At 36.0% G+C, this 17,610-nt stretch overlaps 1 protein-coding gene across 2 annotated transcripts in view; it reads right to left on the reverse strand.

Annotated features, from left to right (window-relative positions):
- Positions 1 to 1,253: 1,253 nt before the first annotated feature.
- Positions 1,254 to 17,610, reverse strand: part of LOC144965441 (arrestin domain-containing protein 17-like) — a 20,141-nt gene continuing 3,784 nt past the window's right edge. For both annotated transcript variants that reach the window (XM_078900791.1, XM_078900790.1), the window contains exons 3-9: positions 15,273 to 15,418; positions 12,912 to 13,064; positions 10,426 to 10,667; positions 9,805 to 9,987; positions 9,230 to 9,415; positions 4,498 to 4,615; positions 1,254 to 2,560 (exon numbers count right to left, since the gene is read on the reverse strand). In XM_078900791.1, coding sequence (XP_078756917.1) covers positions 2,358 to 2,560; positions 4,498 to 4,615; positions 9,230 to 9,415; positions 9,805 to 9,987; positions 10,426 to 10,667; positions 12,912 to 13,064; positions 15,273 to 15,393 — 1,206 coding nt within the window. In that variant the 5' untranslated portion in view covers positions 15,394 to 15,418 and the 3' untranslated portion in view covers positions 1,254 to 2,357. The remainder of the gene's footprint in view (positions 2,561 to 4,497; positions 4,616 to 9,229; positions 9,416 to 9,804; positions 9,988 to 10,425; positions 10,668 to 12,911; positions 13,065 to 15,272; positions 15,419 to 17,610) is intronic.

Here is a 17,610-nt window from a genome sequence, read left to right on the forward strand (position 1 = left end):
GCAGTGGCCAGACACTTCAATCTGCCAGACCACTGCGATGTACAGTGTGTGCGTGTGTGTGTGCTCAGTTTTTGCCATTCGGACACTTCCGCCCGTCGACGTAGGGAAACTCACCTGATCAAGTTGTTGGGAACGCTGACTCCACGCGGACTCAACACCAGGATTGACCACCACTAGATGTCAACCTCCCCCATATTCATCACCACTGCTGCTCTCACTTCTGCCACTACAGCTACTGCTGCTGCTACTACTACTACTTCTACTACTACTACTACTACTACTTCTACTACTACTACTACTACTACTTCTACTACTACTACTTCTACTACTACTACTACTACTACTACTACTACTACTACTACTACTACTACTACTACTACTACCACTACTACTACTACCACTACTACTACTGTTCATACTACTAAAAGTACAACTCTACCTACCTACCTACCTACCTATCTATCTATCTATCTATCTATCTATCTATCTATCTATCTATCTATCTATCTAGCTAGCTAGCTAGCTACCTATCTATCTACTGATTATCCACCGATTCATAGTCATCTACCTTCCTAGCTATCTCTCATTGTGTCCAATCATCCACTTTTTTATCCATTTATATACATATAGACCCAGCTATCACTCGGCTGTTTACTCGCCCTCTCTCACCTCCCCTCCCCCCTTTCTCTCCTCTCTCTCTCTCTCTCTCTCTCTCTCTCTCTCTCTCTCTCTTTCTTTCTTTCTTTCTTTCTTTCTTTGTCCCCCCTCTCTCTTTCTTTCTTTGTCCCCCCTCTCTCTCTCTTTCTCCCTCCCCCCTCTCTCTCTAATTCCCCCTCTCTACCGGTCCGCCTCAAACCAACCCCCCCCCCCCCCCCCCCCCCCCTTTTTTCTTTTTTTTTTCTTTTTTTTTTTTCTTCTCTCTCTCTGTCTCTCTCTCTCTCTCTCTCTCTCTCTCTCTCTCTCTCTCTCTCTCCCCTCTTTTCTGTCTATCTACCTATCTATCTGTCTATCCATCTATCTATTTATCGGTGTATTCCACTTTACTATCGCATCGTTCCTTCGCGAAGATTCGACCTTCGCTCATCCAACAAACACCCCCCCCCCCACCTCCGCCGTGACTCTTTCACCTCGCCCCCTCCACCGCCCCCTACTGTTCCACTACAGTGTTCTACTACTACTACTACTACTACTACTACTACTACTACTACTACTACTACTACTACTACTACTACTACTACTACTACTACTACTACTACCAATATGTCTTTTACCTTCCATTATAGTCTGGAAAGTTCGGTTCCCTGACGCTGACCTTTGCTTATCAATTAGATCACCCCCCTGGGGCACCCTATCCTCTACCCACGCCACGCTAACATCCGGAAGTATAATCGACCAACACACACAACTGTGTGTATCCATGAACGTTTATAGCCGGGTTAATACAGTTCAGTGAGCATTTCTCATAAACGCGGATGGCAAAAAACAATAACAAAGACCTGAGTGACGTCATCTTCGAAATATCTATACACCACCGCCACACACAACCAAACATCACAAATAAATGAGTGATCTTCACTCACAGTAATAGGGGCTTCAGTGAAAACTAATCACCCGCGATGATCCGTCAACACGACGACAGGAAAATATCAGGCGGCTCCTGATATCACGGGGTTGGTCGGACATCCGTCGGATGAGATTGAAATTTATTGTTTACACTCCAAGTTTTCATGAGTTTTGGTCAATTACCACAATTAGTGGAAAACCGTCGGACCGCGTAAGAAAAGTCTGTAAGTCGAAATGGGCCATTCGAGAAGAAGCCCACACATGATCGGTGTTGAGCTGCGAATGACGAATACGTTTTTCTATGTGACAGGTATGATACACAGCGAACGTCTTTATCTGTATGACGCCTGTCTTGAGAAATCATTCAATATTAACTTTATATTTTTGTCAGAATCGGTAAGTTTCGAAATTCATAACTACCATGTTCAATCCACTTGTATTTTGTCCTTGATTATATTTTGACACACCACCTAATAGGTACATTAGTTATCAAAAGGGTTTATTTATTAATGATACTAGTCATCATAACATTGTCGATAAGTTTCTCACATGGTTGTAGTATGTATCTGAAGTCGTTATAAACGGGTCAGTTTGAGTATTCAAAAAACAATGAAGCCATTTTTTCATCTTGTCATGGTTGAATCACTAGTAAAACACTGGCGTTTATATCTTTGGTATTCAAAATCATTACCGTACCAAACATTTGGGATCCTTTGGTCTAGCGCATCACAAACGTTTAAGGCAGTTATGATCTGCCACGATATTGAAAGAATACCGAATGATTAGAGTTAATACTAGCGTGCTCGATCCTCGTTTTCTACCAGGATAGTGTCATTTCTAGAGAACTCTTTATTATCATTATCTTCCTCCTGTAGCGAATTCCTGTCAGAGGAGCATGCAGAGTTATCTTGAGACTCATCAGAGTGATCGCTGTTGCAAAGCAGATAGTTTATGGCGTCTTCGTATCTCGGAAGTAAATCGTCGTATTTTGGAGGTGCTGAAATATAAATATAGATTAGTGATTAAGGGGATGCAGCTATACAGTTACCCTTTTTGTAACAAAATCAAGCAATAATTAGCAGGGTCAGTGAATTGACGATTGACAATGATTTTAAAAGATCCAACGTGGGGTCGATCCTTGGGTACGGTAGGCGACTTAGCGAACATTACCTCGAGCTACGAAATGTTAATGAGTGTTTAGCTATAGACACTGACGGATATAGTAATATGGGAAATACACTGTGTACCGTGTACCTACTTGCTGATAACATCAGAAACTATGCATCGAGCAATGGGAGCGATAGAAAATAGCCCAAGCCATCGCTACGTTTCGCCGGGCTTCTGTTCGCTTTACTTCGCTGGTGACCCAGTCACCTCTTTATCTCTTAATATTTTTGATGTCCTCACTTTGCTTCGGCCCGACCGCATCGCCCTCTTCGCTTTGCATCGCTCGCAGTGTTGTCTGGACCATAGAAACCTATTGCTTGATGTCTTGGTTTTAAATTGAATAGCCTAGTTAGTGAGAAACACATTTAAACACTGAGCTGTTTTGAAATGATCGTCGCCTGATGACATAGTACATAAGACTGTGTCGTGCAGTTAGTTTAACAGAGCCTTAACAAAGCCACTATCACACATTATCTCATTCATCTGTAGCCTTTCATTCATCATGTTTTGATGATAGAGGGGAAACCCGAAACGTCCACATTAACTGTTTTCTTTTATTAAATTGAAGCTTACATTCAATTTCACATTATTATTTATTTCCTTGAGCTTCGAGCAGCAAGCTTGACATCACAATGTCTCAGAAATTTGTGTGACCAGACGATGAACAATGTGGTGTATGTTGAATTTGTCACTTTTGTAAATGAAGATTTACTTTATGAGAATGTACATTGTTACTAGCCCTATAAGTCTTCAACCGGCTTCCACCATTCTACCCCCCCCCCCCACCTCCTTTCCAAGAATGCTACGATTCTTATTGAACTGCATACGGACTCAACGGTATTGTCTCCTTCGAGATGAATCATTATATTCTTATAGACCATAATATTATCTCCTGTCCAATATTTTCAGCGTTGCTGTTGGCCTGGGACCGCCTTGTAAAACGAGTTGGGCATATGTAGGGGACAATGCACTGTATAAAATCTCACATATCTGTTTCAAAATAGTTCTTGTACTGCTTCAAAGCCATAAGGGCCACAGAGCTTGAGTTTACAACAGACTACTTTCTACCTTTCTAACACAAACAACCACCCAATTGCTGCTAGGTGGACAGAGGAGCAGACGAAAATCTCAGCTCAATCTGGGATCGAACACGGTTCTATTGAGCTTGACCATTTTTTTAGAGCGCAATATCCACTAAACGTGCTCAAAGCGCTCTACAAAGGGTCTCTGACCAACAACAGCACGTACCATGTAGAACAAGACATAGCGCTATTAGGCGATATTACAATATCTTTCGACAAAGAAAACGATGTTAACGGTCGGGTATTCATTTTACACCTAAGTACGATGAGAGAATGTGAGTAAAGAAACTTTTCGAAGGACTCAACTATGTGCCAAGCGAGGCTCGAACCCAGGACCTTCCGATCCGAAAGCGAGTGTTATACCACAAGACCACATGACCGCTTGTGAATCGAGTACTATTTTTAATTCGTCAACAACTGGGAAATGAAAAGCTTGTCAACTGCATCCAATAACGTACAAGATTTGCAAGACTTATGCAGATGATAATAAATGTAGCGTGACAGACAAAGCATTTTATTATTTGTTTCTTAAAAATAGGACGGTGATCTAATGCAAATGACTTTCTATTAGATTTAAATAAACCCAGCAACCCAATGACAGCTTGATTGAACTCATGCTATTATCCTAAACCGCTAATAAACATCAATTTATCTAATTAATATTTCAAAGAGTATATATACTTACGTTCTCTTAAAATAAGAGAGGCCGTTAACCTCTCCGCGTTAATAGGCACCGTACCAACTTCTATCTTTGCACACAGTTTAAGTCTATCCAGACTGAGTAAAGAAGGCTGCATGAATAGCTGGGGAAAATGATTTGAATAAATTCTTCAGGTTGAAGATAAATCTCAAAAACGTAATGCAATTGTGGTAAGGTGTCTATATAAAACTACACCTATCTCATGTACAAGGACGTCACACCTACTTTTCTGGTTCCAAAATCCTTGGAAGTGAGAAAGTAACCAGCTTTTCGGAGGACTAATAATAATAGAATGCAAATTGAATCTTAAGGTGGCATAAATATTTTAGCAGCAGGATGTATAGGCATATTCTTAGGATTATTATTATTATTATTATTATTATTATTATTATTATTATTATTATTATTATTATTATTATTATTATTATTATTATTATTATTATTATTATTATTATTATTAAACTATAAAATGTATCAATTACGGATATCAATATCATTAATATCACACCGCCCTTGCCCAAGTGATCCAAGTTTAAAATGTCCCATTGAAACCATTCATAAAAACACGAGAGCGTGACGACACAGAGACATGTTATTTTGAAAAACATAATATTCAAGCTGACGTGATAGAACTTGAATCTGGTATAACATATCATAACATAACATAACATAACATGTGGTATAATGCGAGATAGGAAAAAATCCTTTGAATGCCCTTAATATTAATAGTAATGCTAGAAATCTATTGACTGAAAGATTACAATAGTGATACACGTGGTAAAGATAATATATCACCTTAAATGTACTCATGTATGTGTGATGTACAAACATATATCTTTAACTGGGACATGCAAAGCACGCACACGCACACACATACACACACACACACACGCGCGCGCGCGCGCACTGATGCATCAATGCATATAGAAGATAAACATAATAAGATAACAATGAATGGTATTTACATACACGTTTGAAAACCATGCCAACAGCACTGGAATCAAGTATTATTCGTCATATTTAAATCTCCCATCATATAATTCCCTGTCTACTAACAACTTGAAATAATCCATAGATTTTACATTCTTTGTTTCAAATTTCAAATTGTTCCATCTCTTAACAATAAGAATACCGAACCAGTTTTGTCTTATGTTTGTTTTGCATCTTGTGACATACATCTTAAACTTGTCCCATCTAGTAAAAGTAATATTAGGATATGAAAAAAATCAGAAAAGTCTATCATATCCAGACCATGTACTAATCTATAAACCTGAATTACATCTCCAGGAATTCTTCTATATTTTAAACTTGGTAAGTAAAAAAATCTTACCTTTCCTTATACGATAAATATTTTTGGTAGCTTTCATCTGTACACTTTCAATACTAATAGATTGTCTTTTATATAATGGGCTCCAGATGCAATTTCCGTATTCCCGAATTGGTCGAACAAATACACAAATATGGTTTTATCAAGTCTTATAAACGTTTTATATTTATATTATTCCCACCATTCTGTTTCACGGCTTACACCATTATCAATATGTAGAACAAAATTAAAAAATCAAGTTTACTTATTAAAATGCGTGTGAACCGTATCTACTTGGCAGTTTAAGCCAAGAAGACTAGCTACTTGGGTTTAAGTTTAGTGCCTTCCAAACAAGCAACACGGCTGATTTGAGAAACATTCAAAGCTAAACTATTGTGAAACTCGTGATTTTTTTGTTTGTTTGTTTTTTTTTTTAGTTCAGGGAATTGTCCTAATCGGTGCATGAATTTGGGTGCGTCGAATAAAGCAAAGTTTAGATTGTAAAACCAACCAATGCAAGATTTCCATTAGCTCTATCTATCTAGAGTGCATCGAACGATTTTGATTTTATTATTTTTGATTGGAAGAACTTTTTAGAAAACAATATTATTCATATTACTTAACATCAGTCTCATTCTCATAAAATCAGAAGCCTTGAAAATTTGATGTCATAAAGTATTTTGTAAACTTACGCTTAACTGTCGTGTAAAAAGTTCCTATTTTTAGCAGTTACCAACATATAATGCACCAGTCTCTTTTATGCCTAAATATGTTACCAAAACGATGATAATAACGAAAGTGAAGATTTATTTTGACATGTCAAAGAAATATCAAAATCAGCATAAGAACAACAAAAAACTTCCAACAAAAAAACCCAACAAAAACAAAAAACAATAACAGAAACAAAACAACAACAACAATCAAAAATAAAAAAAACAAACAAACAAAAAAAGCCAACAAAACCCTCGCCCACCCTCCCTCCCACCCCCAAAAAAACAAAAAACAAAGCAAAATAAAACAAAACGAAAAAACAAAAACAAACAAATCTAAAACAAAGATTTATGAAAATTCGATTTAATTTTTAAAAGTGAAAGTTGACCAATTGATAATGACAGAATATAAATGATAGTCCCAAACGCAAAAATATGAAATTTAAATGATTTAGAAAATGTAATCATTTCACTATAAGGTATAATTCAAAACAAGACACATAACATGCCGAAAAGTTAATTTAAATGAGTAGAAGTTTCCTCATTATGATGGCAATGCTTCAATTGAATAGTTGGATTTTAAAAAATATATTTATTTGTTTGTCAATTCTATTGTTTCAATTGAAAATGTCATCTTGACACACTGTATATTTTCAAAGTTATCGGACAGTGACTCAGAGGCCTGCATTAATATTGCAATGTATTTTTTCCGCTCCCCATTGTGGTCCACTTAAAAACAAAAATAATGAGCTCTTTCCTAACAATCAGGATTTTTGATATATACAATTTTACAAGCTTTCGTTTTGTATCTAGATCTATTTCGTGACTGAGTTACAGCTCTCCGTTGATGGATAATGCATATATAACTAAATTATGCTGTTCAATGTATTCATGTGTAGGTTGGAATAGTGTAAAATTATTTTAAAATTTTCCAACGGGAACCGAATTAGGGATCTCTCTTTCTTTTGGTATTTAAATGTATCTAGTCTACACTTATTCCTTTTATTTTGATCTTTTCTGTTAGTAAACATGATAAGCCTTTAAGTCAGCGTTTTGAAATCTATCCTTATATTTAAAAAATGTTGTACAGAAAATCATAAATAAATGATCAAAGACACAAATTCATGAATATATCTTTCATGATGTTAAAAAGCATAATAAGGCATTTAGCCATGGATGCAACTAGAACGATGACAAATACGACAATTCTGTTGATAGGAATTACAATTTATAAATATAATGTAAGTACTTTTTCTTTTCAACGCAAACAACTTTAACAAGTGAAAATTGATTTGCGATGTCTCTGCAATTAATTCCACCTTTCTCACTTTCAATTTTTTTTCCTCCATATTATTTATATAAGCAGTCAAATCTAACTTCTCAGTGGAACAGAAACACAATTATTAGAAAAACAAATAAATAAGATCTTGACTTCTGTGGCCGAAGGAAAAGATAGAATAATAATAATAATAATAATAATAATAATAATAATAATAATAATAATAATAATAATAATAATAATAATAATAATAATAATAATAATAATGATAATAATAATAATAATACACATTTATACAGCGCCCATTCTCGTGTAAAACACAAGCTTGGGTACTTTACAATATAAATTATCAATTTTAAGTGAAAAAAAAATTCATAGCCAAATCAAGGGTTCATAGAGTCAATAAAAACAAATACAGTAAAGATGTGTCTTGAGAATCTTTTCAAAGGTAGGTAAAGACTTACACTCCCTCAGACCACGTGGTAGTTCATTCCAAATCTTGAGGCCGAAATAAGCAAACGATCTATCACCAAATTTTGTTCTTGATCTTTTTTCCGAAATTTTCGTTTGGTCATTACATGATCTTAAAGTGTAATTTTCAAATTTACACATGACCACGTGATCTGTGAGATATGCCGGTGCTATACCAGTCAAACACTTATAAACAAGACACGCTGCTTTGTAATATGTGCGCTTTTCAATGGGCAACCAGTGGAGAGAGGCCAACAAAGGGGTTGCATGATCACATTTTTTTTGCCAAAAACTAATCTTGCTGCACTGTTTTGCAGTAGTTGTAATTGTTTAATAGAAGCCCAAGGCAAGTTGACAAGCAGGGAGTTACAATAATCTAGTTTCGAAAAAATGAGGGAAACAACCAATGTTTTACACGTTCCAATTGCAATATACTGACGGATAGAACTGATTTTCTTCAATTGAAAGTATAAAGATTTACAGAGAGCAGAAATGTGAGCGGACATTCTCATTTCTGAATCAAAATAGACACCCACATTTTTCACAGTCTTTGAAACTTTGATCTTTTCACCCCCAATCAACACCTCAAGACCATCATTCACCTTCAACTGCCCTCTATTTCCCACAATCATCACTTCTGTTTTTGACTCATTCATTTTCAACTTGTTTGCATCCATCCAATAGAAAAGAATTTTACTGAGGCCTGAGTTAGTTTTGATGACTCGTTTGCCTAAAAAAATAATTTTAATATAGTCAAACGTGTGCTTGCGGCTTCTAACACAGCGGCTTCAACTTGAGTTCTTGGAAAGCATCTTTACATGCATTTACTTACCATTCTTGGTATAAACTAACTGTATATTCGATAACAGCAATGTTTCTGTCAAAATGTGGTTCTAATCTTAAAGAAAATCATGTGTATGCAAGTTCTCGGTAACAAATAAGCTGACTTACTTCAACAAAGTACTCAACATTTATATATCTGTAGGTATATTCATTGCTGACAGGCGCTTCTTTTGGGATACGTAGGTTTCTGTCACATCCATGAAATGTGTACCCTGCATCAATAGGGGATAGTTTGCTGGTACATAACACGTTTTCTGTCTGACGAAATTGATGCTTGGTTCGATAGGTCGTTACCTGTATAATTAATTGGAGATAAACAACAAACAGTTAATGAAATCAAGCTAAAATGACTATAGTCTACAGTATTCAATAAGTTTAACTTTTCATTTTGATCAATTAATCTCACGAAAAAATATTGACACGTTCAAATTTTTTGTTTTTCAGAAAATAGGGTCGGTGGTCTCCCCACCCCTTCCCCGTAATACTATTCCATTTCTATGTTCCCGGCTTGACTCAGTTCTGAGAAGTGTCCACTATTGTAAATGTATACAAGCAAAAAGGAAAGCTCCCACGTCATTTCTATCTATTATTAAAAATAGGGTTAGAGATCAACATTGTTAGTACAGACAATTTTAAATTTTCATCATTGGGCACACATAATTACTTGCAAATCTAGAAGTTACCATTTTGAGTTTAAGAACTGCTCTTGTGATGTGCTTGATTGTGTCATTGTGGATCTCCAACTGCACGTAAAGAACATCCCCTGGAACATATCCTCTTTTATAGAGGGACATCTTTGCTCGGTAAGATCCTATTGATTTAAAAAATGTATATATTTCTGCCTCAGTCTGTTCTTCTACATGGCACTGAAATAAACCAAAAAATACAAAAACAAATGAAAAGATTACATATTTATTGTCTCTGGTGAAATTGATTCTATCGGTTTTATAACTGTATAAAATCAATTATTTAGAGCCATAAAGCCCAAGCGGCTGGGGTTTTATCAAGTTTTCGTAGCGTTAAACTAGATCTAACAGATGTAAACATCTAGCTACATAATCACTCCTAGATGGACAAGGTGTCCTGAAGAAAATCACGACTGTACCCGATTTTGATAATGTTCCCATTGTTTGGGAAGTTAGTACTCTACCAAATAAACTATCGTGACCCCAAAGTCACGTATACAAATTCAGAAATCGATGGCTAAAGAGTTTTTTGATGCAGTTGGACAGACCTACGAAAGGTGTGTAGAGTTAAGATAATTTCACTATCAATTATCATGCTATCGTTCTACGCCAATTTACCTCAATATCTGACAAACAGTTCAGATCCACGACAGGGATGACCTTGAAGTCCCGTGTATTGTATTCGATGCCGCGAGGACATTGGACCTGAGCTCTCATGAAGTATCGAGTGTAACCAAATTCCCCGTCAAAGGATGCGGGCAAATTGTGGGAAACGTTTACATTGAAATCAAAAACATGCATGCCCTTTGAAAGTATTTTGGTGGGAGGAGTAGTTGTTGAAGATAATTCTACTGGTTCATCTGAAGGGAAGTATTGTATAATCATTTAAGTCACATTTATTGCAAGACAATAAAGAACCCCCCCCCCCCCCCCGCCAAAAAAAATAAATAAATAAAAAAAATTTAAAATAAAAAGAAAGAAAAGATTATGTTTTTTTTTATTCTGTCAGGATATTTGCATGTCTACATTGATGGTCACTCAACAAATATTTAAAAAAAGAAATCCTTTATTTCTTTTTCAACGTAAAGAATTGGTGGGGATACCTTCCAAAATTTGTTGACTTTAAAAAAAAAAGATTTTTTTTTTCAATATTTAGTAAGACGATTTTGTTCGTTCCCTGATTTGGGTTGACGTGATCAACAATTATTTGTATTTCTGTTATGTGGTGGCGATGATGGTGATGATGATGATGATGATGATGATGATGATGATGATGATAATGATGATGATGATGATGATGATGATGATTATGATCATGACGGCGACGACGACGACGACGACGACGACGACGATGATGATGATGATGATGATGATGATGATGATGATGATGATGATGATGATGATGATGATAACGAAAATTATGATGATGATGATGATGAGGATAAGGAAAATTATGATGATGATGATGATGATGATGATGGTGATGAAGGTTATGATTGTGGTGAAACTCATAAAGAAAGGCTATTTGACATCATGTGATATTGAAATAAGAAGTAAAATATTTCTCGTCTAATGTAAAAAAGGTAATTAGTGAATGCACTACAGAATTGTACCCCACACTATATTTACTGCTGATCACAAATTTAAAAAAGAAATGTGTTCATTGTCTTAAAATAGCAGAAATGTGATTCAAGCGTGGAAATCACGAATAACGCGATCTAAACATATTTTTTCATTGTGGTTATCGAAACATTTTTATGTTTTCATATTATTTAAATTACTCTCCGAAAGCTTTGGGCATTGAACTATATTTTCTTGTCACGCACGATCTAATCCTTAAAACGTGGAAAAGAGAGGACCGTGATGGAAAATAACAGAGCTATGCTTCTTAACCTTGAAATATAAAAAAAATCCTAATAACTATGGTCATATTTAATAAGATGAACAAGTTGCAATGAATTTAGCTTAATCAATTTAATGCTTAAACAGCCGGTCCAAATATGTGTTGTGCAACAGTACATATATCAACCATAGCAGTTTCTAAGCTCGTACCAAAAAGTAAATACATAGTCGTCTCAAAAAAATAAAAATGGAAAAAAATATTAAATTATCATCGTTCATGAGAAACAACAAATCAGAAATGTTGATAATATTATATCACATTATTACCAACAATGATCATTGATGCTTTGCATTTAGATAAAATACTCACAACATTCGTCAGCCGGATAAAACGAGCCAACACATAAAACTATATGCAATCTTAAACGTATGTAGTCTGATTGATATTATAATTCAGTTTGAACTTGTAATTACCATTGCTGTCCAATAACAAAGACAACGAGCTGAGTGACGTCAATTTCGTTCCTTCTATAGTGCAATATTCGGAATCGATACTTCTTAACTCAATGACAACGTGCCTATAATTATAGGAAACTTTTCTATCAATAACTGTATCATCCATTTTAAGCTCAAATATGAATAAAATGTCTTCGTCAGGCACACAAAATACAGTTTTAACTTAACATTACACTAAACAACATAGTGCATGGGGTCAAATTATTTGTAGGGTTGTTTGTTCCTTCTCAAGGATTGAATTTCCAAGATAAAGGACAATTGATTTTGTTGTCGTAAGATGTTGACAATACGAGTAGAATTCCCCCATCCTTGAGATTTTATGTTAATATCAAAATATCATTCAACTATTTGATTCAAAATAATTATCTAATTAGTTATATTGTCATTGAATTCAGTTTTATAAACTTAAAATGCCAAAATTTTTCCCAAGCCATTAAATATATTGTACAATATACGGGCATTTATCTTCATCCAATAAGCTTCATTGTTTTCAAGCCATTCATTTGAAACACAATGATTACCAAAATTGTGCATGTTCGCGAGAACCTGCGATGAAAAGATAAATTCGTTTCAATTAGTCTTTATAGAAGATTATGATCGTTTGGCACAGCATTGAAAAGAAATGATGTGCTGGGTCAACTTTTAGTTTTGTTTCATTTCAAATTATTTTGAGATATTAAGCAAGGAAACATTCCTTTGAGAGAAACCGTATCTTTTTATTTTCCATTTTACAGTCATCAACTCACCTGGGGAAAAGCACAGTGCGACTTCATGCATGAATGTTTCGTTAACCAAGAAAGATGCAAGGGCAGACCCATGTACATCTATCAACGAAATTGTGCACACCCTGTGGTCAAACAGCTCAACTCGACACCGTCCATAAAAATGAACACTTATTTCTGGTTTGGAAAAGAAAATGCATGGTGGAACATAAAACGAGGCAAATGATAACACCGGGATCAAAACCTATCTATAATAATATTTTGAGAGCATTAAGTACTGTATTCCGACCTAAGTATTCGTAAAGTAAATTTTGTACAATGTCCATTTGTTTCATCAACAATCATTCATGCTGTCCAGTTGGTTAAAATGAGTGAAATAAATCATCTTGTGTTGGTGAAAAACAATAGCGTTAGTCAGGTTGGAAAATGGGTCGCTAAAATTATAAACAAAACAATGGTTTACATCAACCGGCTTATCTTCTCAAATAAGGAACGTCACTTTATGAGCAAGTTTTGTTCAAAAGTTACCTTTTGCTTGACAATTCATGTGTCTAAAAAAGTATAACGTTTTAGAATTTTTGACAAGTTGGGGTTATCTTAATGGGCAAATATAAAAGGTGTTTTGTACGTGTATATAGTTCACAATTTGTAGGCCACTCTCCTAAGATATAAAAAGAGTGAAAAAATACGGGAAAGGAACTGACCACTCAACAACAGTGTGCTTTTGACTCAGATCATTGTTCCGGCAACGAGGCAGTCCAGTGTCAGTTTTAGACATGGGTCTCATATTCACATCTATTCCTACATGACAATCATTGAAGCGAGCTCATTTTGTGAAAAAAGTAGGATATAAAGTCTTATATGTACTTATGATGAAACTCAAATGCACGTTACTTCCTAATGTTAAAATTCAAAGTGCTTGGAGCATGATATCAATAGTGATACCAAATAAGTGCTATATGAATGCCATATTTATTTTGTTTATAAATGATACATGATTAATAATAGATATAACATTAATGGTTTGAGTTGTATATGGACCTACTTTTTAGATACCCAAATCTTATCGGTCAAACGTTGACCGAGAATTGTTTTGAATCATGTCGACCACAATTTTGATCTTGTATCGTCGGCGTCAAAAACGATCAAGAATATGCGGGCAAACACATTTTGCAGCAAATTAATTATTTATAGTACCAGTTTATATATTACTACGTATAATCATATGGACACCCCCCCCCCCCATACACATACACACACACACACACACACACACACACACACACACACAAACGAATACACGCGTTTATTCCAGTAAAATATATACTCATAAATGTTTTTGACCTTAAGGGCCTCCCTTCCTCCATTTTGCGAATGCCATCATTTAACGTAACTTTATGGCAACAGCCAGTTATTTGGGATATTAAGGCGAGAGGGGTGCAAAGTTATATCCATGATTAACGGCTCTTTTACTCACATTTCCACACAGTACTCAGGTGTAAAATGACTACCTAGTTGGTAACAGTGTTGTCCCCTGTCGAAAAGAAATTACAAAAGAACCCCACATGTTGGATGCCTTATTGCACATGTTTCGAGATGCATTTAGCATAGCGCCCTGTAACCGCTTGGGGATCACATAATGCAGACGGCCATGACTTGTTACGGTTAAGGTAATTTTGCATGACGTAGCATCAAGTTGTTGTTTCAAAACCTGTGTTTTTGTTATATGGTATCGATTCCTTTTCAATTTGATTTTATCCATTAGTAATGAATCTTTATATTTTCAAAATGTCTTGTTGTCGATGAGAGCTAAAATGTCTTTAATATGTTTCCTATTCGTGCTCTCCATGGAAAAATTGACGAAGCAGATACTTTACATTTTCCATAAGCACCTGACCATTTGATCATTTTCACTCTTTTTGTTAACTTTTGAAATTAATGTATTTTGATTGCTTTACAAGTATTAAATAGTAACGTTTACTAAAATAATGAGCGTGTGGGTTTTGGAGACCTTAAACATCATTTATAAAACTAAAAACGTGGATGAAACTGTTTCACTCTATATAATATGCTTGTCACGGTATAATGCATTTATGATGAGATACTACTTTTGTGCTGCTTTTCTTAACTGCAACAGTACCAGTTGTTTATCCCCGCCATAGTATAGGACACCCCTTTTGTCAATAAAATATAATAATGATACACCAATGATTTTAACGATGAATTTAGACTTCAAAGGGACATTCTGGTATTGAAATGTTAATAAGGAAATAAACAGTATATAAATAAATAAATGAATCCCATGTGTTCAGATTTCAAATTGGCTCTAACAATTTGTATAATGCCATATCTCGATAATAGGATTCGCACTTTATTACTACGTACCATTAACTTCCATATCCTCGGAACAATCCAGAACTACCTGGCCGCAAAGAGTAGAGCCACACGGAACCTCACTATATTGGTTGAATATAAAGATCTCAAAGGTATTCAACATACCCGTCATCTTGAATATATTTCGAGTTTTTAACCTGTAATTAAAAAAAAAGTAACATTAAGTGACCTTATGATAAATAATAGTCATAGCAGCAATTACCAATAGTTGCTTTTGTCAGGTCATTTTCTGAAAATCTATGGGAGTTCTGGCTTGGCATTGCTCGATGCGCTTGCATGCATACATTATTTACCAAGATTATTCGTGTTTACAAACATGACCCACATGGGGATAGTGTGGAAAAGTACCGAGTACAGATAACTGCTGCACTTTGTGACATTGAGCAAGTTACCTTGCCCTAGCTCCGTTTGCAGCTGACGCCTGGGTTAATCCAATCTTCCCTTGGAAAAAAAAACCTAAAGACAAATTTCCCCTATGGGATAAATAAAGGGATTAAAACATTGTTTTTTTGAGGTTTGCGTTCGAGACGCACCTCAAACGCAAAACAATCGAATTGCACAAACCTCCTTTTTTCTGCTTCTTCTGGCCAGCCAGTAGCGATTGGGTAAATTGATGAACGCTCCACTCTTACTTCCACTTTGTATACACACTTCGGAATTGACCTCCTCAAGCAGCTGCAGGTAGTCGGGCATATTCGGGCATAGTCTTTCAAAGCCATTAGGCCTATGGTGCCGGAGTTTATCACGGTTTCTATAGCGCGAAACGGACAATACTAATTGCTGACTATCCTCTTGATAGGACGCTAGTCTATCGCAAAGTACTCCCCGCCATACGAAGCTACCAAATCAGTGTTTGGTGAACAGGGAAACCTATTTCAAATAGTATCAAAGCGTTATATACTAGTGATCAAAAGAAGGTATACACTTGTTTTACCAACATAATTGGTATAAAATATTATTATAGATTATTTAAAAGCAATGTGAGATCAAAGTACTAACATTTATCTTTCAATTTGTAGGAATATGTAACGTTTAGGGTTGATCTTGAGTGCAACATAGACTTTTAAAAACATGATCTTCAAAAAGGGAAGTAACAAGTCACTATAATTTTGAAAAACTATGACATTTTAATACATTTACTTGTGTTCATTTAATTAGGAGTGAAGGTGAATCTAATTCAATCAGTAACGAGTATGTCCCCCTACGCTCCAATCATAGCAGTGCATCTCCAACGCATGGAATTGGTCAATCTGACCAGTTAGTGTTGAGGTATGGCATCCCAAGCTGTTCTTATGGTGTGGAACAGTTGTCGTTCATTTTGTGGTGCCGGTTCTAATGAACGAACTTGGCGGCCGATTATGTTCAACACATGTTCTATCGGGTTTAGATCGGGGGATATTGCAGGCCACGGGCTGATAATGTTCACATTATTTGCTGCTATAAAATCCCTTGTTACAATAGCTTGGTGGGATGGTGCATTATCGGGTTGGAATGAAAAATTAGGATGCTCATGAAAAAAATGGAATAACACGGGGTTGTAACATGTATCGGATGTACCTTGCACCGGTTAGAGATACATTTATTTGGACTAGAGGTGTTCTTCAGTCTCTACTCATTACACCCCACACAATGACTTGTCTATATCCTCTGTTTGGGGATTCCAAGACACAAGAATCGTGAAATCTACCGTCATTTCTTCCAATCACAAAGCGTGATTCATCTTAGAAGAGAACACGTATGCATTGTCCAACACAGATGAGCACGGCCCACTGAAGACCGGCCAACCGGTGATGTTCTCTTAGAAGTGGTCGCATCAATCGACGTCTTGCAGTATGTCGACTAATTCGTGTACATGGGAACGCTCGTGCAGTTTCACTCGCCGTCCTAAAACGATCTCGTAGATGTAGGGTGCGCATAAAAGGGTCCCCACCTTGTGTTGTTTCTCGTGATTTTCCAGTTTGATCTCGGTCCCTTACCGTTTGTGTCATTCCAAATCGATCCACTAAGGAATATACAGTTCTCCTTGTGATAGTAAACAGTCTTGCGACATAGGTCACAGACTATCCAGCTTGAAGATGACCAATGGCACGCGGTTCTAAACTAAGTCGTGGCATCGCGCAGATTAATTGATTGTATTTTTCATTGTGTTTTCCTGCCTTGAAAATGATTCCAGAAGACTCCGATGGTAAAAATAATTAATTTACACACTTCCTGTCCACAGTAAGCGGCTTAAAGGTTATTTTAGCACATGCGCAACGTGGTGAGCGAATTTCAGGTCAAAAACATCGACTATCGGCACACAGAAAGGCTAATGGTAAACAACTCAATG

Source organism: Berghia stephanieae, chromosome 2 (genome assembly GCF_034508935.2).
Source record: "Berghia stephanieae isolate SIO BIC M18660-M18661 chromosome 2, UCSD_Bste_1.3, whole genome shotgun sequence".
Classification (NCBI taxonomy): domain Eukaryota; kingdom Metazoa; phylum Mollusca; class Gastropoda; order Nudibranchia; family Aeolidiidae; genus Berghia; species Berghia stephanieae.